At 36.4% G+C, this 24,445-nt stretch overlaps 1 protein-coding gene across 26 annotated transcripts in view; it reads left to right on the top strand.

The window, feature by feature from the left end:
• HDAC9 (histone deacetylase 9) overlaps positions 1–24,445 on the top strand; it is a 919,102-nt gene that overhangs the window by 531,990 nt on the left and 362,667 nt on the right. For 16 of the 26 annotated variants that reach the window (XM_012450672.2, XM_012450674.2, XM_012450671.2 and 13 more), the window contains 2 exons: positions 11,298–11,429; positions 16,493–16,608. In XM_012450672.2, the coding sequence (XP_012306095.2) occupies positions 11,298–11,429; positions 16,493–16,608 (248 nt within the window). The remainder of the gene's footprint in view (positions 1–11,297; positions 11,430–16,492; positions 16,609–24,445) is intronic. The other 10 variants (XM_021674167.2, XM_012450680.2, XM_021674174.2 and 7 more) reach the window with 1 other exon arrangement.

Genomic DNA, 24,445 nt, shown 5'->3' with positions numbered 1-24,445 from the left:
GTCTTTTTAATATTATTTTATTTTAATTCTTGTTGAATGAAATGACCAGCTAGAGGATGATTTGTAATTTTATAGGAATTAGCTAAAAATTTTCAGATAAACATCAGAGAGGAAAACAATTCTGAAGTAATATATTTGAGGAAGATGGTTGTGTGGTACTTCAATTAGACAGTGCTCTGCTTTACTTATTATATTCAATGTATTCCATTTAGTACTTCTGAATTCTTTAAGGTCAGTAATGGCTATTATTGTCCACATTTGCAGGCAAGAAAATTGATGCACAGAGACATTAAATAATACTTTACTCAGATGATATAGAGGTAGAGTCAAGACTGGAAAACAACTCCAGACTCAGGAGGGTAACAAGATGACGTTCATGCTGAGAGAACAAAAAAGTACAGTAAAATTTAGGTTCATGATGATACCCAGGACATTAGCAGGGGATAGGTATTACCTTTCTGGACCATGAAATCCTGACCTATAATGTTTTCTGGGAATAATTCCATGCTGTCTCTGTGTGTGTCCCTATCCAGTACTGGGCTGCACCCAAAATAGATCTCACCTCTAAAATGGCCCCACTGTCTCATGCAGTCAGTTCACATCTATGTGTATAGATGTAGCTCTTACGAACTGTCTCATTAGGAGAGATGTTAAAAATGATTTATATCTACAACAGAACTACTTTTCATGCCATTTCTATTTGGAATGGTACACGAAAGCTATATCTAGTACAGGATTTTGTGTATGTATCTGTAGGAATTCATTTATTACAGAAGATTCACAACAGAATAATTACATAGAATTTTAGAGTGAAAAGGACTTTATTAAAGAAAAAATACATAAACACATCGATGAATTCAGATTTTCCCCAAAGCAGTATGTTATTTAAATTGTGAAATACCAATTCAGAAATATACTTTATTATAAAACTTAAGGATTCAGGTAGAAAAGAAAATTATTTTAGATTGAATTATTTGGATTGAAGACTGAAACATGTCATGATCCAGTTTGATTTATTGAAATGATAATTCAAAATGATGCTAGATCTATTTTTACATTTGTCTTAGGTAAATAAAATGTATTTGAAAATTAAAGCATATAAAGGGATTAGCATTTGAAGGCATTCTGGCCTGTATGAGATATGGATTTCCTTGACTCCAAAATGTAGTATTTGTGATGCTTGCCAGAAAAGTGAAATTCCTTCTGCATTCCACATTTGATCTATAAGACTTCTGGCCATAACATTCAGGGTCAAGAAATTCTTAGAAATTAGAGTAGTTGCAGTTCATCTAGTTCTCTTCTCAACAATATTTGAAACTCAGCCTTTTAATGTAAGTTTCCTTCATGCTTGGATGTATGCAGGCACACATTATTGATTCAATAACTGTTTATGGACACCCATTGAGCCTATGTTCTTACTAAGAACTGGAAATAGACAAAAAAAATCAATGATTAGGTTATATTTCTGCTAAGCATCAAGGGCTAGAGCCATATTGCAGTGTTTTGAGGTTAGGAAGTGGTAGCAGCAAGTATAGGCTACTTCTTTAACTTGTCTATGAAAGTGCAATCACAGGAAGTAGCTAATAAGATCGGTGTCTATGGGGGCTTATTTTTATTTGAATGGGAAATATTTGAGCATGTCTACATTCTGAGAAGAAGCTAGAAGAGAGAGGGAATTTGAAGATATGTGTTGAATAGCCTCTATGAGTATCTCATAGATTAGCTAAAATGTACTTGATATTTATCTTTGAAGTTTTATTTTTCATTTAGTATTCGTTCCCTCAGCAGCATACTTAATCTCCGTTATTTGAATTTGTGGGCAAAGTGCCCTTGGACGTGGTTGTTTCCCCTGCATAGTACTGCACTTTCTCCCATCTTTACCTGTCAACATCTCACTGAGCCCTGGAGGATCCTCTTTCAAAGCAAAAGAATCTCTGCCTTTCAGCTGCAACACTCTGCTTAGACATCACATGGCACTAATCCCGGTTAGTATATTATTCATTCTTGAGATCATGAGTACCTAGGAGAAAAAGGCTTTCTATCTTATCTCTTGGGGAGTTGCCTCAGCACTTAACATGCGCCTTTTCCCACTCCTTGATTCCTTCTCTGAATAAATAGCTAACGGGTTTATTCCATGTAGTAGGCACTGTGTAGGCACGTAAATAATGGAAATGTGGCTACACATGCTTCCAGTCTGCATGAAACTTGCAACCTTGGTTCTCAATATTATTATTCAATTATATAATTCGAATATAATTAAACAACAGAACCAACTAAATAGTTGGTTTTAGTTTTAACTATAAAATAATTAGAATTTTGTAACTTACTATTAATTTTTTTTATACTGAATCACATTGATTAAAGCATTTTAATGTTGAAAATGATAATTTGTTAAAATGTCATAACATTGTCCTTGTATTAAAAAACCAGTAATGAGTACTAGAAGTAGTACTAGAAATCCGTATTACTACTGAGTAGTACTGTGTGTGTTTTTTTTTTTTAAATACTAGGACAAATGGGGAAAAAAATAACAAATTTGTGCATTCATTCATTCGCTCGATAAACTTTTACTTAGTGTCACCTAAGCCAGCTGAGTGCCAGGCACTCTTGAGGAGCACTAGTGAGGAGGAGGAGACAGTTCTCAGCATATAGTGCTGCCCTTAGATGGAAGAAACCGAGTGTACTGCCATGAGCTTTAGATGCTAAGGAAAATCGCTTACATATCCCCTTCTAGACCATGCTCCTGTTACTTATGGCCATGATATTGTCTTCCCATGCTACTCTGCGATGCTTCCAATGACTTAGTAGTTCTCTTTCCCATGTATGCCCATTTTTTTGTTCCTATATGTAAAGAGGTTGTCATTGTTGTTTCCATCTGTGATAAACCTAAGAATTAAATTTCTATTTTCACTGATAGAAGGAAATGCAACTTGCCACAGAGATTCACACAATGATGTGCATAACAGTGCTGTCTTTCAAAGCAAAACAATGTAGTACACCCAAGTGTCTAACGTTGTCATAGTCTTAAATGAAATACTGTGTATTCACACGTATGTGTGGATATGGAATATATAGTATATCTTCACAATGTATTTTTAAGAGTATATATTTGCTTGGGGAAAGACATAATAGAATTATAAGTGAAAAATGCAATACATGTAATAATTTTAAGGAATATCTAACTACCTGGGAAGAGAAATACAAAAAGATATATTGTTAAACAAATAGGATACAATCATAGATATAATAATTCTCATTTTCAAATAATTTTACACTAAAGGAACATTTTAGAATATACACAAATTTTCCCAAATATGTATGACTCACATAATCGGAAGCAAGCAATAAATGTTATTATAAAATAAGCACTTTTCAAAAGAGCATCTTGTAAATTGAGTAACATTTACCAATATGGCTTCTGAAAAAGAAAAAACTCTCTTAACAGACAGACAAAATTGGTATATTTTCAATAAGGGAATGGATAGATGCAGTAGTATCTATCCAAAGACAAATAGTATTATAATGTCTTTAGGAAATTACTTTCATATATTACCATTCATGTGGCTAGAAATTCCCCCAAATTATTTTTTGTAAACTTTATATACAAATTACATACTGTTAAGTGGTTATAATTAGAAATAGTTGGATTAGAAATTTTGCTTCTTGGTGTCAAAATAAATAAAATCTAATTCATAACATTAAAGATGGATTTTATCCCAGCCAAAAGAGGCATATATTGTATTATTTATTGTGGTACGCTGAATAGTACTTTGGAAAATACATAGCTTTTGTGTAATTATGAAACTTAGAGTTAGCAGAACCTGAGTATTTTGATTAACTAGACTGGAGGATCTACTGTGTCCCCAAAGTGCCTGTCATAATTGTAGTGATTACTTTTTTGAACAGTTTCTAGGTGTCTACAGTGCCAGCCCGTGTTAGGGGAGAGATTTGGGCAGGAACTATGCCAGGAATTCCAACCTTCATAAAGGATACAGAGTGAATGAATAGGCGATAGATCATAAGTGTCAGCTTCTAAGGGATAAAACATTTAAATATGGCAGCTCCTAAGGGAGCCCTGAGATAGGGAGACAGCAGGAGAAACCCAGGGGAGGAGAAGCTGTGTGGAGAAGCTGCTAGATAATCCAGTAGTGCAGGGAAGAATAGATAATCCCAGAAAAGGGATCTGAGGCTGGTGGTGAAGACTTGACCTTCACCTACGGTACAGAGCTCAACATTCATTATAGGTGGAAGGTGGAATTGTTGAATATCTTAAATACGCATTAGTTTAAAGATTCTTTTTTTTTTTTTTTTTTTTTTTGAGACAGGAGTCTTGCCTTATCACCCAGGTTGGAGTGCAGGGATGTGATTTCACCTCACTGCAACCTCCACCTCCAAGGTTCAAGCAGTTCTCCTGCCTCAGTCTTTCAAGTAGCTGGGATCACAGGCATGTGCCACCCATGCCTGGCTAATTTTTTATATCTTTAGTAGAGACAGGGTTTCACCACGTTGGCCAGGCTGGTCTGAAACTCTTAACCCCAAGCGATCTGCCCACCTCGGCCTCCCAAAGTGCTGGGATTATAGGCATGAACCACCACACCCAGCCTAAAGAAACATTTATTAATCTAGTACTCAATTTTGGTTAATAATTAATCATAATATATTAAATATTGTTAAAATATTAATATAAATAATATTAACACAATGGAAACTTTTCCCTTTTTCCTTATAATTTTCAATAAGAATGAAGAACTTTTATATATCACACTATGTGGAATTGAAATTTTTAATCTAAATTATTGATGTAAATACTATTTATAACCTAAGATTAAGAGTGAAAAGAGGCCAGGTACAGTGGCTCATGCCTGTAATCCCAGCACTTTGGGAGGCCAAGGTGAGCAGATTGCTTCAGCCCAGGAATTTGAGACCAGCTTGGATAATGTGGCAAAACCCCATCTCTATAAAAAAATACAAAAATTAGCTGGGTTTGGTGTCATGTGCCTGTGGTCCCAGCTACCCAGGAGGCTGAGGTGGGAGGATCACTTGAGCTCAGAAAGTTGAGGTTGCATTGAGCTGAGATCATGTTACTGCACGCCAGCCTGGGTGACAGAGTGAGACCCAGTCTCCGAAGAAAAACAAAAAAGTGAACAGAGGCAAAATGCACACAGTAGGTAAACCATGCACATTGTTTTCACTGAAATAATGATAATCAATTTTTATGCAAAGTTTTCATCTCAGCACACAAATGTATTCAGACATGCTGGGCAGCGTCACTCACTGTACCTTCTTAAGTGGATGATGATATATGTAAGACTTAGAACTAAATAAAATACAACTTATAAGCAGGCAAATTAAAAAGTGAGAAAAATGTGTGAAGGGAGTTCTTTTTTTTTTAGGATATTTGATTTGGAATCACTGTTCTTTCTTTATATAATATTAAAAAAGAAAAAAGCTTGTGTTCAATATCTGGAATATAATGATTAGAAACTTGCTGAATATTATGTGAAGGGAGTTATTAACCAAAAGTTATTTTAAGTATACTGAGTGAAAGTTCACAAAAGGGCTATTGTTATGGTTATTGTTTTTTCAAACATTAAACTAGGCAAAGGAGTGTACTGATTGCAGCCATCTCTCTCTTTTTATTTTGTTTAATTTTAACCTAACTTCTTTCATCTTATATGCACACTTCATGAAACATTCATTCAACATCTGTGTATTGAACAATTTGTTTAATGATAGAAAACCAGGCAAGCCAAGAACCAGGATGTGTGGTAGGCACTGTTACCGCTCTTCTACAGATGATAAAATGACTCACAGAGATGAAATCACTCATCTGGAGGTACAGTCAGTACATCGAAGAGTCAGTATTGGCTGCCAGGTGCGGTGGCTCATGCCTGTAATCCCAGCACTTTGGGAGGCCAAGGTGGGCGGATGACAAGGTCAGGAGTTCGTGACCAGCCTGGCCAACATGGTGAAACCCTGTCTCTACTAAAAACACAAAAATTAGTTGAGCATGGTGGCGGATGCTTGTAATCCCAGCTACTCAGGAGGCTGAGACAGGAGAATTGCTTGGACTCGGAAGGTGGAGGTTGCAGTGAGCTGAGATTGTGCCACAGCACTCCAGGCTGGGTGACAGAGCAAGACTCCATTTCGGGGGAGTGGGTGGGAGGGGAGAGCATCGGAATGAGAGTCTGGTCTATTTGTGTCATAGTCCTGCACCCTTCTACACAAGATAGTTTGTGTGCCTGTCTGCATGCATGTGTGTGCAAAAATCACACCCCACACTTGTACACACTCACACATATCAGTCTCTTAATGACAAGCTGGGCAGTGCCACTCACGGTACTTCGGAATCCTAATTTTTGAACCTTTGCTTCTGCCACCTAGGTTAACTATTCCTCGTCCATGATTTATTCTCATACCTGGCACCCTAAGTTTATTGTGCACCATGGACACCAGTGTGAGAATAAAGATTTGAAATACCTTTGGTTCATAAGGCATTCTTCAGATATTTTCTGTTTACTTTTATTGAGAACTTTTTCTTTTGGGTGAGAAGAGAAAAAGGTGTTAGGTCTGTTCTGTTTATTCTACTGTTGATTGTTTTCACTTAAATATGACAATCAATTTTTACACAAAGTTTTCATCTCAGCAGACAAATGTATTCAGACAAGCACACACACTAAAAAACTAGCCTTCTATTTCTATGATTAATTGAGATGTAGAGAATGATGGGTGTGGGGCAAAAATGGAAAGGCAATTAGTGCAACTAGGCATGAAATACATTCATATACAAGCAGAACCTCTCCCCAGCTAGTGATCTTTTTCTGGGCTCTGAGGATTTGCATCCCGTTAGTAAGTCACTGGCATGGAAATCGTCAGCCTTTGGGGAGATCAGAGCATTAAAAATAGAATTAACTCTAACTGCAAACCAAGTCAGCACGCTAGACCATTAATTCTTCTGCTTGGGTATATATCATGCTGAGCTTTGGTGTGTGGGCTTCTGAAATGTTAGGAGTGAGTTTTATAGAGCATTACCAGGACTAAATGATCGTTATCTATCATCTCATCTCTCACCCTCACTACTGAGATATTAATATCTCTCATGACCCAAAACCAGAAATACAGGCAGAAGCTTTTGCTAGAAACATTACATAGGGGCCTTTCTTTAGGGAAGTAGTATATTATATATTCTGTGAACGTAAATCTATGTTGTGCTTTACAGTATGTCAGAGATTCCTTATTTTCAAAACCTTATGTCCTCAAATAATCACAATGCCTCAAATGTTATCCTTTCTAAAACTGAGAATTATGCCTTTATGCATATCTCTACAAACTAATAATGAAAGTTGCCAAGTGATATTTTTAGAAATATTAGTGGTATTAGAAACATTTTGAAATCAACTTCCAAGTATAAAACTTACCGAAATATTTAATATATTCAAGCTACGTGTAGCACTCTCAATTTCTAATCATCTCTCTTTTCTTCCCTTACCCTTCTTCAGCTTCTTTGGGAATTTCCGGCAGGTATTTTCTTCTTTAATCAACCCAGAGCGGTACAGTTATTAACAGCTGCCATTGACGGATACCTGTCCCAGCGTTTCTCATACTTGGCAGCATTAACATTTGTGTACAGATAATACTTTGTCCCGGGACGCTATCCAGTGCTGTGTAGGATGTTTGGCATTATCCCTGGCCTGTACCCATAGCAGATGCCTGTAGCAGCTCCCCATACTGATAACCAAAAATGTATCCAGATATTGCCAAATGTCCCCTGGTGGAAAAATCTTCCCTGGTTGTGAACCACTGGTCTGTTCTCTACTAGATATTATTTCATTTGATCTTATAGTAACTGCAAAATACGTAGGACTATATTAATCCGAATCCTGGCAGGGAACAGATGAAGCATGGATCATAGACTTTTATGAAGGAACTACTTAACAAGGAAGTGAGTACATTTAAATGAACTGCTTAGGGTTGTGGGGGTACCCAGAAAATAGCAACAGTGGGAGGTCATTCCCACAAAGAAGAAAGAGGAAGAATTTGTTCCTGAAGTGCTGAAGAGCTTGGACCATGGAATAGGGTCTTCCAGAAGGAGATAAAGTTAGGAAGAGACAAAGCCATGGCCAGTGATTCAGCATTATGGCAGAGAGAGTGTAGGACAGCCTGGCCTCTCCCTTCTCCTTAATTCTTTGGCCACTAGCCTGTCATGCCACTAAGTTGAGCCCAAATGAAATCCAACCAGCAAAGAACTAGAGTGATGCAGCTCCAGGATTCAGCCCCCATGGGCTCAGAGAAGGAAGGAAAATTGAATCTGTTGGGAAAAAATGAAGAAAATCCCTTCAACGGACCCATTTTAACACGACAAATCGAGGTTTAATGATATAAAGTAATTAATCCAAAGCCAAATAGCTAATGTGTGGATCAGGCATTTAAACACACATATATTTGACTCCAGGCGCAATGAAGGTATCATCATAGTTGGTCTGTGTGAATGAACTGATGACTACAAATTATTCAAGGTTACTGATTTTAGTAGGTGATAGATACAAGACTAGAACACAATTCTCATTCCTCTTCTGGTGTTTGCTTTTTTATGTTGACCGTTGAAAGAAATCTGAGAGCTGTATATCTGGCCAATTCTCAAGTAGACAAACAGGAGTGAAAGCTATCTGCTGACCTTAAAAATCATTTTTCTGAAAATCTTGGAAAATTTTAGCTTTCATCTGGAATGTTTAAATGGCATATGCTATTTTTCCAAGCTTTCAGCACATTTTCATCTTGACTGCAGACACTCAGCCCCAGCTGATGCCATATATTAGGAAAGGTAGGAGGACAAGACTAAGAATCAGGAGATTTGGGGCCCCGTTCTGGATCAGCCCCTCTTAGCTGTGTAACTAGCCTTCAGAAATAGTACCAACAATATGTTTCATAAACCCTTCCCTTTCACATTCACCCAGATCCTCACAGTTATTCTCAGGTATCTAATTGGAAAAGCATTAAGCTAGGTTTCACAAATGAAGTATCAAGCTTAGAAAGCACTAGAATCTCACTGCATATTTCATAGCGGGAAAGTGGTCCCATGTAGACTGAATTCACATCCCCTCACTGAAAATGCATGGCCTTTTCTGGTCCACCCACCACTGCCTTTTGAAGTGATCAGTTGATTTACTCCCTATGGACAGCTCATTTAAATGAGCATTTAATCCATCAGTTTTTACTATAAAATCGTATCTCCATCTAAGTTCTGAGAATCTGTGATTTCCTATGGTTATTAGCAAGGCTACAGAGGATACCAATGCAGTTAGCACCTGGGGATTCATGGTTGTTCATTTTTCCTTCCTAGGTTCTAGATAAATATATTTGTAATCTATAACTTTTAAGAGGCTAGGTCAATATTTTTAAATATTTTCTAGGTTCTAGATAAGTATATTTATTATCTGTAACTTTTCAGAGGCAAGATGAATATTTTTAAAGGTATTTAAAAATAAATGTGTACATGGAAACATACCTAAGTACGATAATACAGTCCCAGTATCTCACTTCAATCCTGGATAAGTGGTGGGTTAAAAGCTGAGATAGACTCCTACACTAAGGTGAAATGTGTTGCCACCACTGGGAAGTCTGGCAAGAACCTTAATCCTTTCCAAAATTGGTTTGTTTGTTTGCCTCCATGTGGGAGCCCCAGCAAGTGACACATTTCAGACATCTATCTCTTTGAGCTTGTGCTCAGCCCTGATCTCTGCCCCACCTTTTGACACCCTACTTTTACAGCATTTTCAGGCTTCTGATTTTTTTTTAACTTTTCAGTATTTTCAGGCATAAAGTCAGGTGTACAACACAAAAAATGTAGCTAGCTTTATTCTTTGTATCTGAACTTCACTTTTAAGTTCCTATTTCACCAAGCCAATTCCAAGAAATTGTATAATACAAGGATTCTCAGTCCAAGCTTAAAGAAAAAAGTATAGATATTTGAAGACTAAAACCAAAACAAAAAGTGGAGAAAAATTTTAAGTTCTACTTTTGATATCCCTTATAGTATGGCAAAAATATAAATTCCTTCAAAAATATTTTCACTGATAAAATTCTAGCTACGTTATAACATTGTATCTGCTCTAGGTGATTAGTGGTGCTTTGGGAAAAACTCTCTTATAATTTTTATGGTGAGCATACATAAGGAAAGGTAGAGGAGCAGTATTTTCGGTATTTAGAATAGACCTATGCCAGACTATCTGAATACAAAGCCTGGCTTCATCGCTTTTTACCTCTGTAATCTTGGGCAAGATACTTAACCTGTCTCTGTTTTGGTTTGCTCATTGATCTAATCAAATTATAAATCTGCATAGGCTTTCTAGATGTTTTTATGGTTAAACAAGTTGATATTGATAAACATTTAAAAATAGTACTAGAACATAGAAAAGACTATATAAATGTTAGTCATGATCATCGCCACCACCACCATTATCATCCACTTCTGCTACACAGAGAGGCAATCCAGTGTTTCCATTCTTCTAAAGTATTATTTTAAAATACGTGGCATTATTTTAAAAGTAGTGAAGCTCTATAATAAGCTTCACTATTTAGAATACCAAAGAAATGGTATCATGTGAATAATCTGCATTTGTATTATGGAATATTAACCTAACTCAGAACCTTCAATTTGAAGACTTAGCCACCTTTTCCTTCTAGCTAATAGTATACTGAATGTATAGAATGTCTTATTTGCATTGATTCTAGTTGGTTTGGTGTCATTACACTGAGTATGTTTTCCCAAGGTTTAAGGTTAGAAACTACTGACAAAGAAATATTCCAGGAGTCAGAATTAGACATAAATTATGTGCTGCTGAGGTGTCTTCTTATTACCACAAGCCAGGTCAGAGTCTCTAAAATCACATTAAGTTACTGTTTTAGTAGTTATTAAGTTTCACCCTTGAGAGAATTAAGAGGCCTGACAATGAACTATAATAAATCTTACTGTGACCCAAACATAATTAGCAATTAAACTTCCCATTAACAATCCCAATTCTGCTAGATAAAATACATAGAAAGCTTACATTTTTGTTTACTTTTTACTTTCATATTTAGAGAAGTTGAAAAAACTTTTACACATTTCATAAAAATAATTGCAATATTGCCTGTTTCATTAATGTAGAGTCAATGCCTCATTTATGTGTTTGGTTTTTTCATTTGAGATGAGAACGGACCAAGAAATGGGTGAGACTTTTTTTTTTTTTTTTTAACACAGGAGCAATTGGCTCTCTATTTTTTTTAATTTTCATCTATTTTTTTGTCTCAATCCCCAGCCTCTGAGCCCAACTTGAAGGTGCGGTCCAGGTTAAAACAGAAAGTGGCAGAGAGGAGAAGCAGCCCCTTACTCAGGCGGAAGGATGGAAATGTTGTCACTTCATTCAAGAAGCGAATGTTTGAGGTGACAGGTAATTGAGGATTGGGTAGACATATGAATGCTGGGAGTAGGAATGAAAAAATAGTTTAGAATAAATATACCTGCTGCATATTAAAAGTTATTTTGAGGAGAAATATTTCTTGAAAGGGAATTATATTGAAAACTCACAAGTAGTTCAATAAACCTTGCTATGCATTCATCAACTGTGTTAAACAGGAAATGAATGAAAAAAACAGAACTGTGTGTCAATCAAGGCATAACTAGGGAACACCAAAGCTCACCTTGTTTTTTTCAGAAACAGGCAGCCCATTTTGGGAATGCCAACCCAGAGAGTACAATTTTTAATGAAATTTGATCAGAAATGAGCAGAGGGAGGTCCAAGAAGAACACTTTCCCCTGTCCTCAGACATGAATGTACAAAATACATCTGGGAAAATTAAACTACATGGAACAGCAAAACCTTGACTTTTCAACAAATTTACAGAACTCATAAATGACTTTATGTGTTTACTAGTGAAGTGGGACTTATGGCAGGAGGGGGATATATTGCTTTTTATGAAGGAGAAGAAACTGTCATTTTCATGGGTCTCAAATGGAAGAGTTATTTTTTTAGCTGCCTGTTTTAGTAGAGGGGTTAGGAAATTCAACCTGAGGTCTTACAACACCCCTAGTTCCAGCTGTACCTGGTTTGAAATGAAAGACCTAAGACTGTAAGAAGCAAAAATACTAGCCAAGATACTCCTGCTTACCATGTCTTGAGGCCGACTTAGAGCCATGCACCGTGTCTAGCTGTTTCCTTTAGCTGCATGAGGAAAGAAGTGGTAATCTGCAACCGCTTTTTTTTTTTTTCATTCTCAAGGAAAATTGTGCTTTTATCAATGTGGGCAGTTGGTCCTCCATGATCAGATCTTATTTTTAGTAAGTTTTAGGAAATTCTTTATTTTCTATATATTTCTTTTGGCCATGGCAGTGTCTACAAGAAGGCAATGTGGAGGTGGGAACATGTATTAGCCACTAATGCAACTTAAAAGTTTGACAGATAATTTTGGGAAAAATACTTAGTCTCTTATTTAATCTGGGCACCTTTATATGCTTATCTGAAGAAAAGTGTTAGTGATTTCAATGGGAAGTATTTCCTTGGGATAAGAAATATTAAAGAAATGAATAATAAGTACAATTATTTTACCAGAGTTTATATGTAATTTCCAACATTAAGTAAAAATCTTAAGTTTTTCTAATAGAGGTCTTTGGTGGGGGTGGGCAGTTGGGGAGTGAATTTGTTTTAATGAATGTAAAGAATTATAAACCTATCGGGTGTCTAATGTAAATTCAGATAGGTAGTTTTCTACTGCAAAAAGTAGGCCCCTCTAACAGAAAAACTTCTAGAAAAGAAAAAGTTGAATATAATGCTATATTATTTTTGCTTCATAATCTTAATGTCTAAAGTCGTATTTATTTATCCCAATGTGCTTTTCTGTTTTACTGTATTCTGTTTTCTTGATTATAACTTTTTCTACACAGTGGTTTTTCTTACATACCCAATTGCAGTGGCATTTAGCTCAATACCTATCTCAGTAATGATTGGTTCTTATTTATAAGGATTGTGAGTTGCCAGAGTTTTACTCAAATTTCCTTAATTTAAAATATATGTCTCTTCTTAATTTTTTTTTTTTTTGAGACGGCGTCTTGTTCTGTTGCCCTGGCTGGAGTGCAGTGGCACGATCTTCTTAATTTTGTGAGATAAGGAATCACCCTTTCATCTCAGGAAACAATATGTATTGGAAGAGAGACTTGTACATTTATTTATTAGATGGACACTTCTGGTCAGTGAGCTGGGACTTGTGGATGCTTTGGTAGATATTTATGACTGGTATGCTTCAATTAATTTGGATGCTCTGGACTACAGACACACAGCTGTGTTCACCTGTACTCCTTCCCATTGCTCTGCCAACTTTCATCTAATTTGGATGAGGTCTGTTTGGATCTTAATACTAAATATGTTTAGTATCTAGTCAGAGACTATCATAACATCATAGCCGTTTAGTTGCTGTTGCTGTTATTCTCTTACCTCTATATGTTTTTTCTTTCCCATTTCATAAAGTGTAAGCTGCTTTCAAACTCATTCCACATTATTGATGTAAGAACCCACTTGTCATCTTTTTTTCAAATTCAAGTACTTTCTGCCCACCACAAAAAGTTCTGTTCTTTTCAAATGTTAAAATTGACTCTCCCTGTGTCTTCAATGCCTTCTCTCTCGTTCTGCCCACTCCAGCATCCTTATTTCATTAGCTACCCTGCTTCAAGCTCCAGTTCCAAGATCACTACACTGACCTCAGAGATCTCAGAAAATCAGTTGCTGCCTTCTCCCAGATCCCATCCAGTTTGATGCCTTAGAATCCTCCGGGTACAGTAGTTGCTGCCTGGAATTCTAGTGCTTATCACATAAGAAAATACTTCAGTATGAATATCATAAAATAATATAAATAATATAATTTAAAATGGGTAAGACAGAATGTTTAAGAAAGTAGTTTTTTAAAAATGTGGAAATGGAAATGATATGGAAATGAGACATTAACAAGAAATCAGTCATACTGTAAGACAAGAGTTAGGAGTTGGGAAAAAGAAGCTCCTATAAGAATGTTTAAAATTTACATTTTTTTTTTGTTAAAGGAAACTAAGTGGTGTTGATAAAAGAAACAGATTAATCAAAATGTCAACAAGATATATAGACAGAAAGGCAGTGAGAAAAATGTGTTTAAGTATTTTATACTAATAATTTGCTTAAATCCAAGAGTAAATAAGTGGCAGATTAGAATTCTTACATCCTTCCTAGTGGCACTGCATTTCTGAGTAGATACATAATTATGATATAAGTTGAAAGTTATAGGTGTTCTGAGAGGGCAAGAAAATATTGCCTGGACACTGGGAGTTCTGTTCTCTGAGGGACATAAGTTATATGAGGCAGGCGTTGACCTTATAGGTGGGATTTGGCCTGCAATAAAATAGAAGGAAAGAGGATAAAAAATAGCATGAAATGGAAAAGTATTTGGCATTAAAGGAGAATAGGTGATTTAATTTGACTGAGTGTAGAGTACAAAAAAGGGCAATGGTGGAAAACAATATTAGGCTCCATTTTGGAGCAGAGGGACATGGTGTGAGTTATCTCTGTATGATCCTTTTGCAAGAGTTTGAAAGAAAGGGTTGAGAAATTACTGTAGTGATTCTGCCATATTAAGGAGACTTTTGCTATAGTTCATGACAGTATAACAATGCCTTAAACTGAAATGATTATAGTCAGACTCAGATGAGAGATTGTATAAAGATCACATATAAAGGACCTGGTAACTAATTAGATTTGTAGTAAAGAGAGAGTGAGAATGACACTAGGGTGATGATAAAATAGAGATAACCAGGAAACAGCTAATATTAAAGTATATATATTGAGTTTGACACATATGTAAGGGAGATTGAAATGTCTACTATTTCAGAAGAATTTGGGCTGGAATTTATGAGTTAAAGGCAAGAAATATCTCTTAGGAGATAATTCTTGACATATGAAGTCATGATATTGAGTGACTTTGACAAAGGAAATAGAAAAGGGAAAAAGCCACAAACTTAGGTGAATGCCTGAATTTAGGAATTGGTAGGAGGAAGGACAAAGAGATGGAAAGACAAACATGGACATAGAGAATGCCACTGTACAAAAGATACGGAGATGAATGTTTTCTCAAAGGCCTTCAAGTGTGGTGGCGTATGAGAGAACAGCTGCAGTTATAGTGGGTAAGCTATGTTGCCAGGGCTTGAAGAAGTGAGTGGACATGGTGAGAGCATGCCACTTCTCGAGAATTACTAGCATGCTGTCAGACTAGAGGGGAAATTCCAGTGTAGGAGGAGGGCCTGAAGATTCCACCTAACTGATGGAACAGATCCTTTCAGGATTTTGTTTAAGGGATGGGATCATGGGTAAGATTACATATGTGAGCACCGGAGAGAAGAGAGGAAGAGAAATGCCTTGCATTTGAAGTGGGAAAAGAGAATGCAGACGACATAATCATGAGGAGAACAAAAATAATTATTTTTTTTTTTGGAAAAATAATATCAAAAGTCCTGTCTCTGAAAAGCGTGAGGCAAGATCATTTGTGCAGAGTTGCGTTGACAAGATGTAATGATGAGGCAACTAGGAAAATTTTGAAATGAGTGAACTATAAAAGGTGGTAAGGAATTAATTAGAGCTGAATAAATAATTTGCCAAGGCTTGATAAGATGACTTCTCTAGTTATATTTCTAGGAAATGGAAATTTATATTTTTGATTAAATGTTTCAATAAATGCATTAGTTTCTGCATAAGTTGAGGTACATGTGAATTTCATATCTGAAGAGGAAAGGATGAGTTAAATAAGGAATCTGTCTTGTTGTTGCCTAACTTTTGCTAAAAGGAATTTCTTGTTATAGTGGTATTTAAAAGTCTACGTGTTAAATTTAGGCAACTTCTCATCTTCTAGAAAATAGGTGGAGTCAAAGTCTGATGGTGTTGTCCAAGGCCATCGGTGCACTGTTGAGATTCTACATTTTATTGTATTTTCTTCATAGAACTTTGACTCATATACACTATAATAAGGTATAGCCTTAATATATTAAATAAAAAACAATTTACAGCACAGCATTTGAGCAATTTTTTTCAAACCTAACAGGAGTGGGCCTGGACCTCATGTGTTAACAATCTGTTTTGTGATGTGAGCAAGTTCATTATCTTCATTACTGTTATTTTCAATAATAGCACAAAAGCAAGTAAGAAAAATATTCCCCTCTTTATATTTTTTCTCACCCAAACCTTCTGTGACCCTCTCTAATTGGATATCTTTACTTCTCTAGAAACTGTTGAAATATTATGTTGTATGTTTTGCCATAAAAAACAAAGGGGGAATAAGTGGTATGAAAATTGAGAACTATTTCAGACATTTTTAGTTTATTTCATGAAATACTGCTTGCATTTATGTAGGGGGAAAATAACATGCCCAGTTACATGTTACAGTAACTAAAGTTCATCTTTATATGTTCCTCATGAACACATTTGTACTTGATAATATTTTCCAGAATCCTCAGTCAGTAGCAGTTCTCCAGGCTCGGGTCCCAGTTCACCAAACAACGGGCCAACTGGAAGTGTTACTGAAAATGAGACTTCGGTTTTGCCCCCGACCCCTCATGCTGAGGTAAGACCCTTATTCTTTCTTTTTAAAATGGAATGTCTGATTAGCTGCCTAATTCAAAGTGATATTTCTGAGTTGACCTTTAATATCCAAGTGATATTTATGAATTAAAGTTTACTCAATTCCACATATTGTAAACCAGTTGAAAAAAATTGATATTTACCAATGTAAATATTATAAACCTATATGAAAAGATATTTATTAGCTGATATTTATTAGCTGACATAAATATCTGTTTTTTTCTTACAGATTTTTTCTTATGTTAGAATTGAGTAAACTTGATCTTATTTCTAAATCAGACAACCAAAGGTGTTTGGAAGGCAATCCAGGCTTGAAGAATATTGAAATGTAATCCTCAAACGTTCTTAGTGATCCTCAGTGCACACTGCCTAACAATTGCGTAACTTACTAGTCATTCTGCTTGGTTACTGGTTATGCCAATATGAGTAGACACATCAGTAAGTAAACACAACTCATGCAGGACTCTCAGAAGAACCTAGTGAGGTGGATTTTATCCAGTTGAACTGAAAAGTGATGAAAAATAATTGCAGTATTATAGTTAAAGGGTGTAAAGCTTCACTGAGAAAACCTTTATTGAGCACCTGCTATATTCCTGTCATTTTGCCTCACAATAGGGATATAAACTCTATGACCAGATATGAACTCTGTGCTTGAAGAATCACATATTAAAGGATACTAGTTTAAAGTAACATGACTTAGTTTAACCAATGATACAAGACTAAGAGGAATGTTAATATGAAAGTCAGCAAGAATTTGCTGATGTAGTTTCTGTATTAGGCTATCAAAGGCAAGAGTCTGAAAATAGACACTCATGAAATCAGCTGATTTGAAGTCATCAACAATTGACTGAAAGCCTTATTTTGTTTCCTGTCATTATGCCTTCTTCACTGTGCATTGCTCTATGCAAGGTGAGCTGGTGTGTTACCTTCTGATACTTAACACGCTTCTTTCTTTCTATTTTATAGAGTCATGGTATCTGGAGACAGAAAGGGACTAGTCAAATCTCTTATTCTTGGATCATCTCCATAGCTTTTCTGCCATGTGATTATCCAGCTTCTATAAGAACACTTCTGCTTATAGGGAGCTCACTTCACTGTCTCTTGACGCAACTCAGTTGATTTTAAATAGTTATTTTGACTGTATATCCGTTGCTGTGTAATTTCATATATTTCATACACACAAACACAAACATGCGTATATATATAATAAATTATCAGTTATGAAATTATTACGTCAATATATAAGTGAAGGCATAAATCCAGAAGTTATCTCTGATGAGCAAAGGACTAAAGCCAGTAAAATCAGTTTTACCGTAAGCACATTTCCACACTCGAGTTTTGAGCTTTGGTTTTCAGGACCTCAGAAACTCAAGAGATAGAAGATAAAGCCTAGTACTGACCGAGGAGGATGTTCTTATAGGAGACCCTCCAGACACTAAGCTGACACCCCCGAGGCCCGTATCTATGCTACATTGGTGAGCTGACTGCCTCTTTGACTGCTCTGTCCCCCCAGCTCCCTGCCCCTGGCTGTCTGATGTGGAGCAGAGAAGAGGGCAGGTCCTCTCTCTCAGAAGTTGTAACCACAAGCTAGTCCTCATGTAGATCTGTAGCCCAAATCACATAAACTCAAGCTGTTCGTAACATGGCCCCACATTTGTACTCCCCATGCTGTGAGTGTGTGCAAAGCAAAGAAACCCCACCCTGGAGGAATATGCCGTCTTTCTAGATTTCAAAAATTTTCCTCAAATAAATTTCCAAGGAACATGAGCCAAATATCTAGATGCTGTCATTTACGACCATTTTCAGCTATTTAAAGAATAGTAATTCTGGCCTCTACGTGGTCTTCAGGTCCCGCATCTGTTTCTTACTTCTTACTATCCTGTCATTCCTCTTTCTGTTTTCCATTATCCTTTCAAAAACATGATAGCAGATGGAATAAATACTTTGCTTATATTTGTGACCAGAGATGTAAGTGGAATTATTGGACATTAGTTGTGGATAGCATCTGTTTGTTAGTGTAGTTATACCTGGATATTGGTCCATTCTCTGCAACTCTTTAGTAAATGTTCAGGAAAAGAACAACTTGATTACAATTTTTTTTTTCAAAAATCTTTAGGTTATCTCTCAGTATGAAGAATGTGATTCTTAGTAATTACGAAAGCACCAAAGGATCTGGGTTCTAATCAGTCCCTGGATGGATTTTGTGCCATTGAAAAATGAAAACAATAAACAATGCTACATTCAGAAGCATGTATGATTATCAGAAATGTATTGTTATTGCAATGTTTCTGAAGACCGCTTACAACATAGGAGCATTTTATTAGGTTCAGAAACAGTAATACAATACTTTGTTTGATAATATGTAGTAATATTTTTAAAAGGCAAGAGAGTGATGAACACAAAATTTAGCATGATGATTACCTTTAGGAGGGAAGTAGGTGGAACCATGATTTGATAGTTACTAAAGAAGATATGTATATTCCTTCATTGTGAATACATATATATCTGCATATAGTATTTAGTACAACATATTGGAACAACCAAGGAGTATGCATTGGTGAAGAATGTAAGTTAAAAGATTTTTCTTATGCCGTTTTAATCTGTTTTATGTATCTAAAGCCCTAACTTGCCACAAATCATCTGTTTACGTGCTCTAGCTTTTCAGCTATTGTGGAACATATTCTCTCACTGCAAACCTTTTCTTTCACCCTCGTCATTAAAAAAAAAAAAAAAAAAAAAAAAAAGCAAAACAAAACAGAAGGAAATGTGATTTAATGGAGTTTAAAAGGGTAGAGGTATTTCTTCAGGTCAGTGACAGGACATTCACCTCCAGATCTGGAAAGATGAGTTCAAAAGCAAGCAGTGACTTACCTCATAATGAATTAATTGTGTGCCTGAACTATGATCCAAAAGGCCAGGTGGGCAGACCTTTATGCACTGATGGGTAGCCTCTCTGTGGCCCAGAACAAAAAATGCAACCCTGATGGCTAACATGTGGTTTTCTGCTGTATTGCATTTACAGAGATCTGTAGTGTAATTCATCCTTGATAGGTGAAGAGACAGCGGAATTTAGATTAAGACTGTCAGCAAATTAATATCCTAGCTTTGTAGCACTAAATGTTTCTACCCAAACTGGATAAAAGAGGGAAAAAAAATTCTCAGCTATACTTGAGTAACCATCATTTCGAATTTAGGATGATTTTTACAGATGTCTCCAAAGATTAATAGTAGTACGGGATTTCATAGCAACAAATACTTTGGGTGTATGAATTATTTACATAACATATTGCGCTCTAAAAAATGGTTGCATACTTTACCATTTACAAAACAGGCTTATTCTACTATTTTTCCTTAAGCAACGCTAGTGAGTTTTTATATTTAAATGGTGTGTTTTGAATGAAGTCTTTATTTCATGGCCTGTAAGTAGAAAAGCATGCTACCTAATTCTTTCAGAGCCCATGTAAGCGAATGGGATTTTATCCCATTGTGATGCTTCAGAAGTAGGAAAGTCAGGCTGTATCTAAAGATCTTGAGTCCTAGATGAAAACAAAATTTTCTATCTTGTAATTCACGTGTCCTGCCTAATTTAGATAAAGGGAAGACAGAAGTAGGAGGAGAATTTACTCGTAAGTTGAGGTTCAGGAAATAGCACATTGTGGTGGAATGTATGGGTGTTCCATTCAGAAGACTAGGCATGAACCTGGCTCCAAAACCGGGTACCTTGTCGTCACTGGTCAAGTTGCCAGACTTCTCCTGACCCTCAAGATTCCTGATCTAGCAGAAGATAGTATCGTAATACCTACACCAGCAGCTTTGTTTTAAGAAATCGGTGTTTGGAAGGCAGGTGGTAAACTGTGATGCTCAGAAAAAAGTTCATTTTTTGTTATTATTATCAACACTGACTCCTGGTGGGGAAAACTCATTAGCATGTTTGTCTTCAAGCCAGCAGCTCTCATGTGAGAGTGAGTCTCCATCTGCTTTGACCACTTCTGTTCCATTTCTTCTATTTCCTACATATGCTCAGTCCCAGAACTCAGATTGTTGGAGCTACTTGCTTTACTCATTTGTAAACTTGGTTGGGGAGCTGAAACCTCAGAAGTTTCTATTTCCAACTCCAGTCAAAGATGTCTTTACCTATGTAGTTACTTTATTGTTAATACTGTGGGCCTGTGGGTTCAAATATGTTTCCATGGATATCAACACTATTACTTTAGATTCAGTAGATTTGTTTGATAGCTATTTTAATGGTAGCCAAGCTGCTGGTTTATTTCTAGTTGAACATTAGTGGCTGTCTCCACTATGCTATTTTTTAAATAGTTTTTCCAGCAGATACAAATGCTTTTAAAAAATGATTCTAATATTCTGAAATCATCTGTAATGTCACTTTTTTGCCCGAATCTCACATGACTCATCTGCCTGTTGTTTCATAATAGTCGTTGTGACATTTGCGGTAAACGTTATGCTCCCTTCTGAGTGGGTGCAGAGCTGCGGTTTTAGATAGTAGCAAATAAAACATGTTCCCCACCCCCCAGCTCAGGAAAAGGAGGTTGCTATGACAAAATAATCATTTACTAGGAATAACGTGCGTCAGTATTTTAAAGCAAGATCTTTAACAAAACATCGGTGCCTTTCAAATGTTACACTGTCAAATGATTTTTTCTTTCCCTTTTTGTGTTTTGGTCTCACAGTATGTCTTACTATTCTATAGTAACACCTTCTTGGGTGTCCAGTAAAATGAAAACTTGAGAGATTTCTACTGCCTCAATAATTTTTTTAATTACAGGGAGATTTTAATTTTCTATGAGCTAGCTGAAAGAAGACTAGAAAATAAATACAGTCTTGAAAAATCCTGAAAACTGTAGTAAAACATTAAATTATTAAGATTTTCTTTTTTAAAATGTGGCTATATTCTTTTTAGATAGCCTGGATTCAGGGACTTGGGACCCTGTAAAGCCAAAGCTGACTGACACTTCTAAGCATGTCTTCCTGTACCCCATTCTAGTAGACACACATGTTACCTGATAGAGCTGGGCAGAGGTACTTCAGTCTCAGGCTGAAGGTTCTGAAGTCCTGGGAAGGTGGGTGCTGGCCAGAGTTACAAGCCCGAGAGTGGGAGAGCTCAAGTATAAGACACTTAGACCAGACTTCATTTCACAAGTCCAGGCTGCTCCTCATCAAAATTGTGTGTGTGTGTGTATATATACATATATATTTTTTTCTTTTTCTGATTCTAATGCATATTGTAGATAATTTGGAACATACAGTAAACTGAAAATTCTATATCCATATATTCTGTGAGCGTCTTAAAATGTGAGTGATTATTGGCTGGGCATGGGGGCTCGCACCTATAATCCCAGTACTTTGGGAAGCTGAGGTGGGAGAATAACTTGAGGCCTGGAGTTTAAGACAAGCCTGGGCAACATAGAAAGACTGTCTCTATAGCGGGGGGTGAAAAACATTAGTTGGAAGCTTGAGCCCAAGAGTTTGAGGTTATAGTGGGCCTTGATCCCAGCACTGCAATCCATCCTGGGTGACAGAGCAAGATCTTGTCTATTAAAGAAAAAAAAAAAAAGGAAAATAGGTAATTATTTATATAACTAGTATAACTAGAATTCTGTCAAAGGCTATCATTGACTTTTTTTGTCTTCTTAAGAGTAAGAAAAATGTTTATCTTCTTTTATTCCTTCCTCCCCTCTCTCCTTCCTCCCTTCTCTCCTTCCTCCCTTTCTATCTCCTTTCCCCGCTTTCATTTTCCTTGCTCCCATAGGCAGTCATTCTCTCCTGTTTTTTTTATTATATGCATTTTTATGTTATATGTATTTTTTGCTTTGCATTCATGAGTTTTAATGGGATATAAATGGCCCCATGTTATCTGTGTCATTCCATTTTCTTGCATTTATCACTAAGCATGTGTTTTTAGATCCAGACACCATGTCTTTATGGATACAGAAATCTAATGGTATGCTTTTAATCACCATAAAAATCCATGGTGGGTGTTGCTGCATACTGATTCCCAAGGTAGATGTCCTGTTCTTCTTCAGTATATACCGTGGCCCATCATCCTACAGCTTAATGAAAGAATTTCTTGAAGTTAGAATTCCCAGCAAAGCGATCACTGGTAAACAGTATAATTATTTTGCTTTAAAGTTCAGCAGCATTGCTGTGCCAGTCTACTGTCCCACAAGCACTATGTGTGAGGTTTTACCTTTCTAAATCCCTGTAACATTTGACTTTGTCCATTTTTCTAATTTTAGCCAGTGTCTCTTTTGGAATAGATTCTGAGTCTTTTAATTGAAATTAGTGCTTAATTTCAATTCCCACATAAATAGCTCTATTGAGAGACATAATGTTTCAGTCTACTGTTGTGTATTCATTTGAATTACAAATATTATCTATGAGATCTCCTTCCCATTGATGTAACAGGAGAGAAATTAAATAAGATGTAGAAGAGCCTTAGTGAAATGTGAGTGGGCCACTCCTACCCCAGTACCTGGCCCATTTCATATCTGTTGTCCTAACATAATGCTCCTTCTGGTGAAATACCATTTATTCATCAATGCCTGGTTTAAAATTGACCCCCTTTTCTTAGCCATTGAAGTATTTTAACCCTACTCTAATTAAAGTAATTATCACAAGTGAAAGAGTTCTCTACTTTTCTGTGCACCTAACTACCATGTGAATTAGTGTGCTATAGGACATCTTTATATACCTAGCACTCAACACAGAGAAGTTACTCATTAATTGTTTTGTGAATGTTAAACAATACACATTCTTACATTTACTATTTTCATTTTATCTAACCACAATAAAAATTTTTGGTTCTGAAAAATTTTCAGATTAAAACCGTCTTTCTCATGTTCTCAACTGTGAAGTATTGGCATCTTAGCACAGCACTTATTTAAGGACTGGGCCAGATTCAAAACCGCTTCTTGGAAAAATCCTGGCTTTGCCTGAAAACACTTGTGAGCTCACCGCAATGCTAAGGTGGGATGGTCTTCCAGCCTTGCGAGAAGTCAGGATCTTTCATTGTCTCAGGGGAACGGTACCCCTCAAAATCTGTTAGTCTGACTTTCAAGTGTGTCTCTACTCAGCAGTGTAGACTATGGCTCCAGGTCTTGTTAAGAGATAAATGTGGAACAGATAGACGGCTCCTATCAAAAAGCATAGTTGAGGAAAGCTGTATTTAAAAAAAATAATTTGAGGGAAATAGTTTTTAATTATCTGAAGTCATTCTAGACCTTGATAGTCTACAAAGATGCTGTGCCTCTTTCCTTATTTGTAATCTAAGGAGATAAGCTAAGCAAGGTCTGGTTCCCTAAAATTCTATGAGATGATATACTGATTAGAGTCTTTGGGAAGAACCAACTATGCCTAGCAGATGTGGGGGACACAGAACCTTCCTTACTTCATTAAGAATTGTCTCCATGAAGTTTATTTGGGAAATGATAGAGTTACTTTTCAGCTACATAGTGTCTAGTAGATAAATAAAATTTCCTAAAAAAAAAAAAAAAGAATTGTCTTCATGACAATTTATAAAGTCACTGGGGCTTTTTTCTCATGCCCAAGTCCCCTGACTCCCAGTTGGACTCCTTTATTTCTCCCTTGAGCCTCGGAGCCTGTGTTTGCTTCCTCTTCTCCTCCAAAGCGGCCACGATTCTCTACTTTTCTGTGGTTCCCCTGTCCTCCCGCAGCGGCTGCAGAGTTGTACTCCCTGTAGCAGCAGCTGTCAACAAATATCATAGCCTTGGTCAGTTTAAAGGTTTTGTTGCTGGTCCCACACAGAAGAATTGGGGAAATGACTCAGTTTCCTCATCAACAGC

This window comes from Aotus nancymaae, unplaced genomic scaffold, assembly GCF_030222135.1.
Source record: "Aotus nancymaae isolate 86718 unplaced genomic scaffold, 86718_ANA_hifiasm-v0.15.2.pri h1tg000025l, whole genome shotgun sequence".
Classification (NCBI taxonomy): domain Eukaryota; kingdom Metazoa; phylum Chordata; class Mammalia; order Primates; family Aotidae; genus Aotus; species Aotus nancymaae.
The sequence above is the reverse complement of the archived record's forward strand: the minus strand, read 5'-3'. Positions and strand labels throughout refer to the sequence as shown.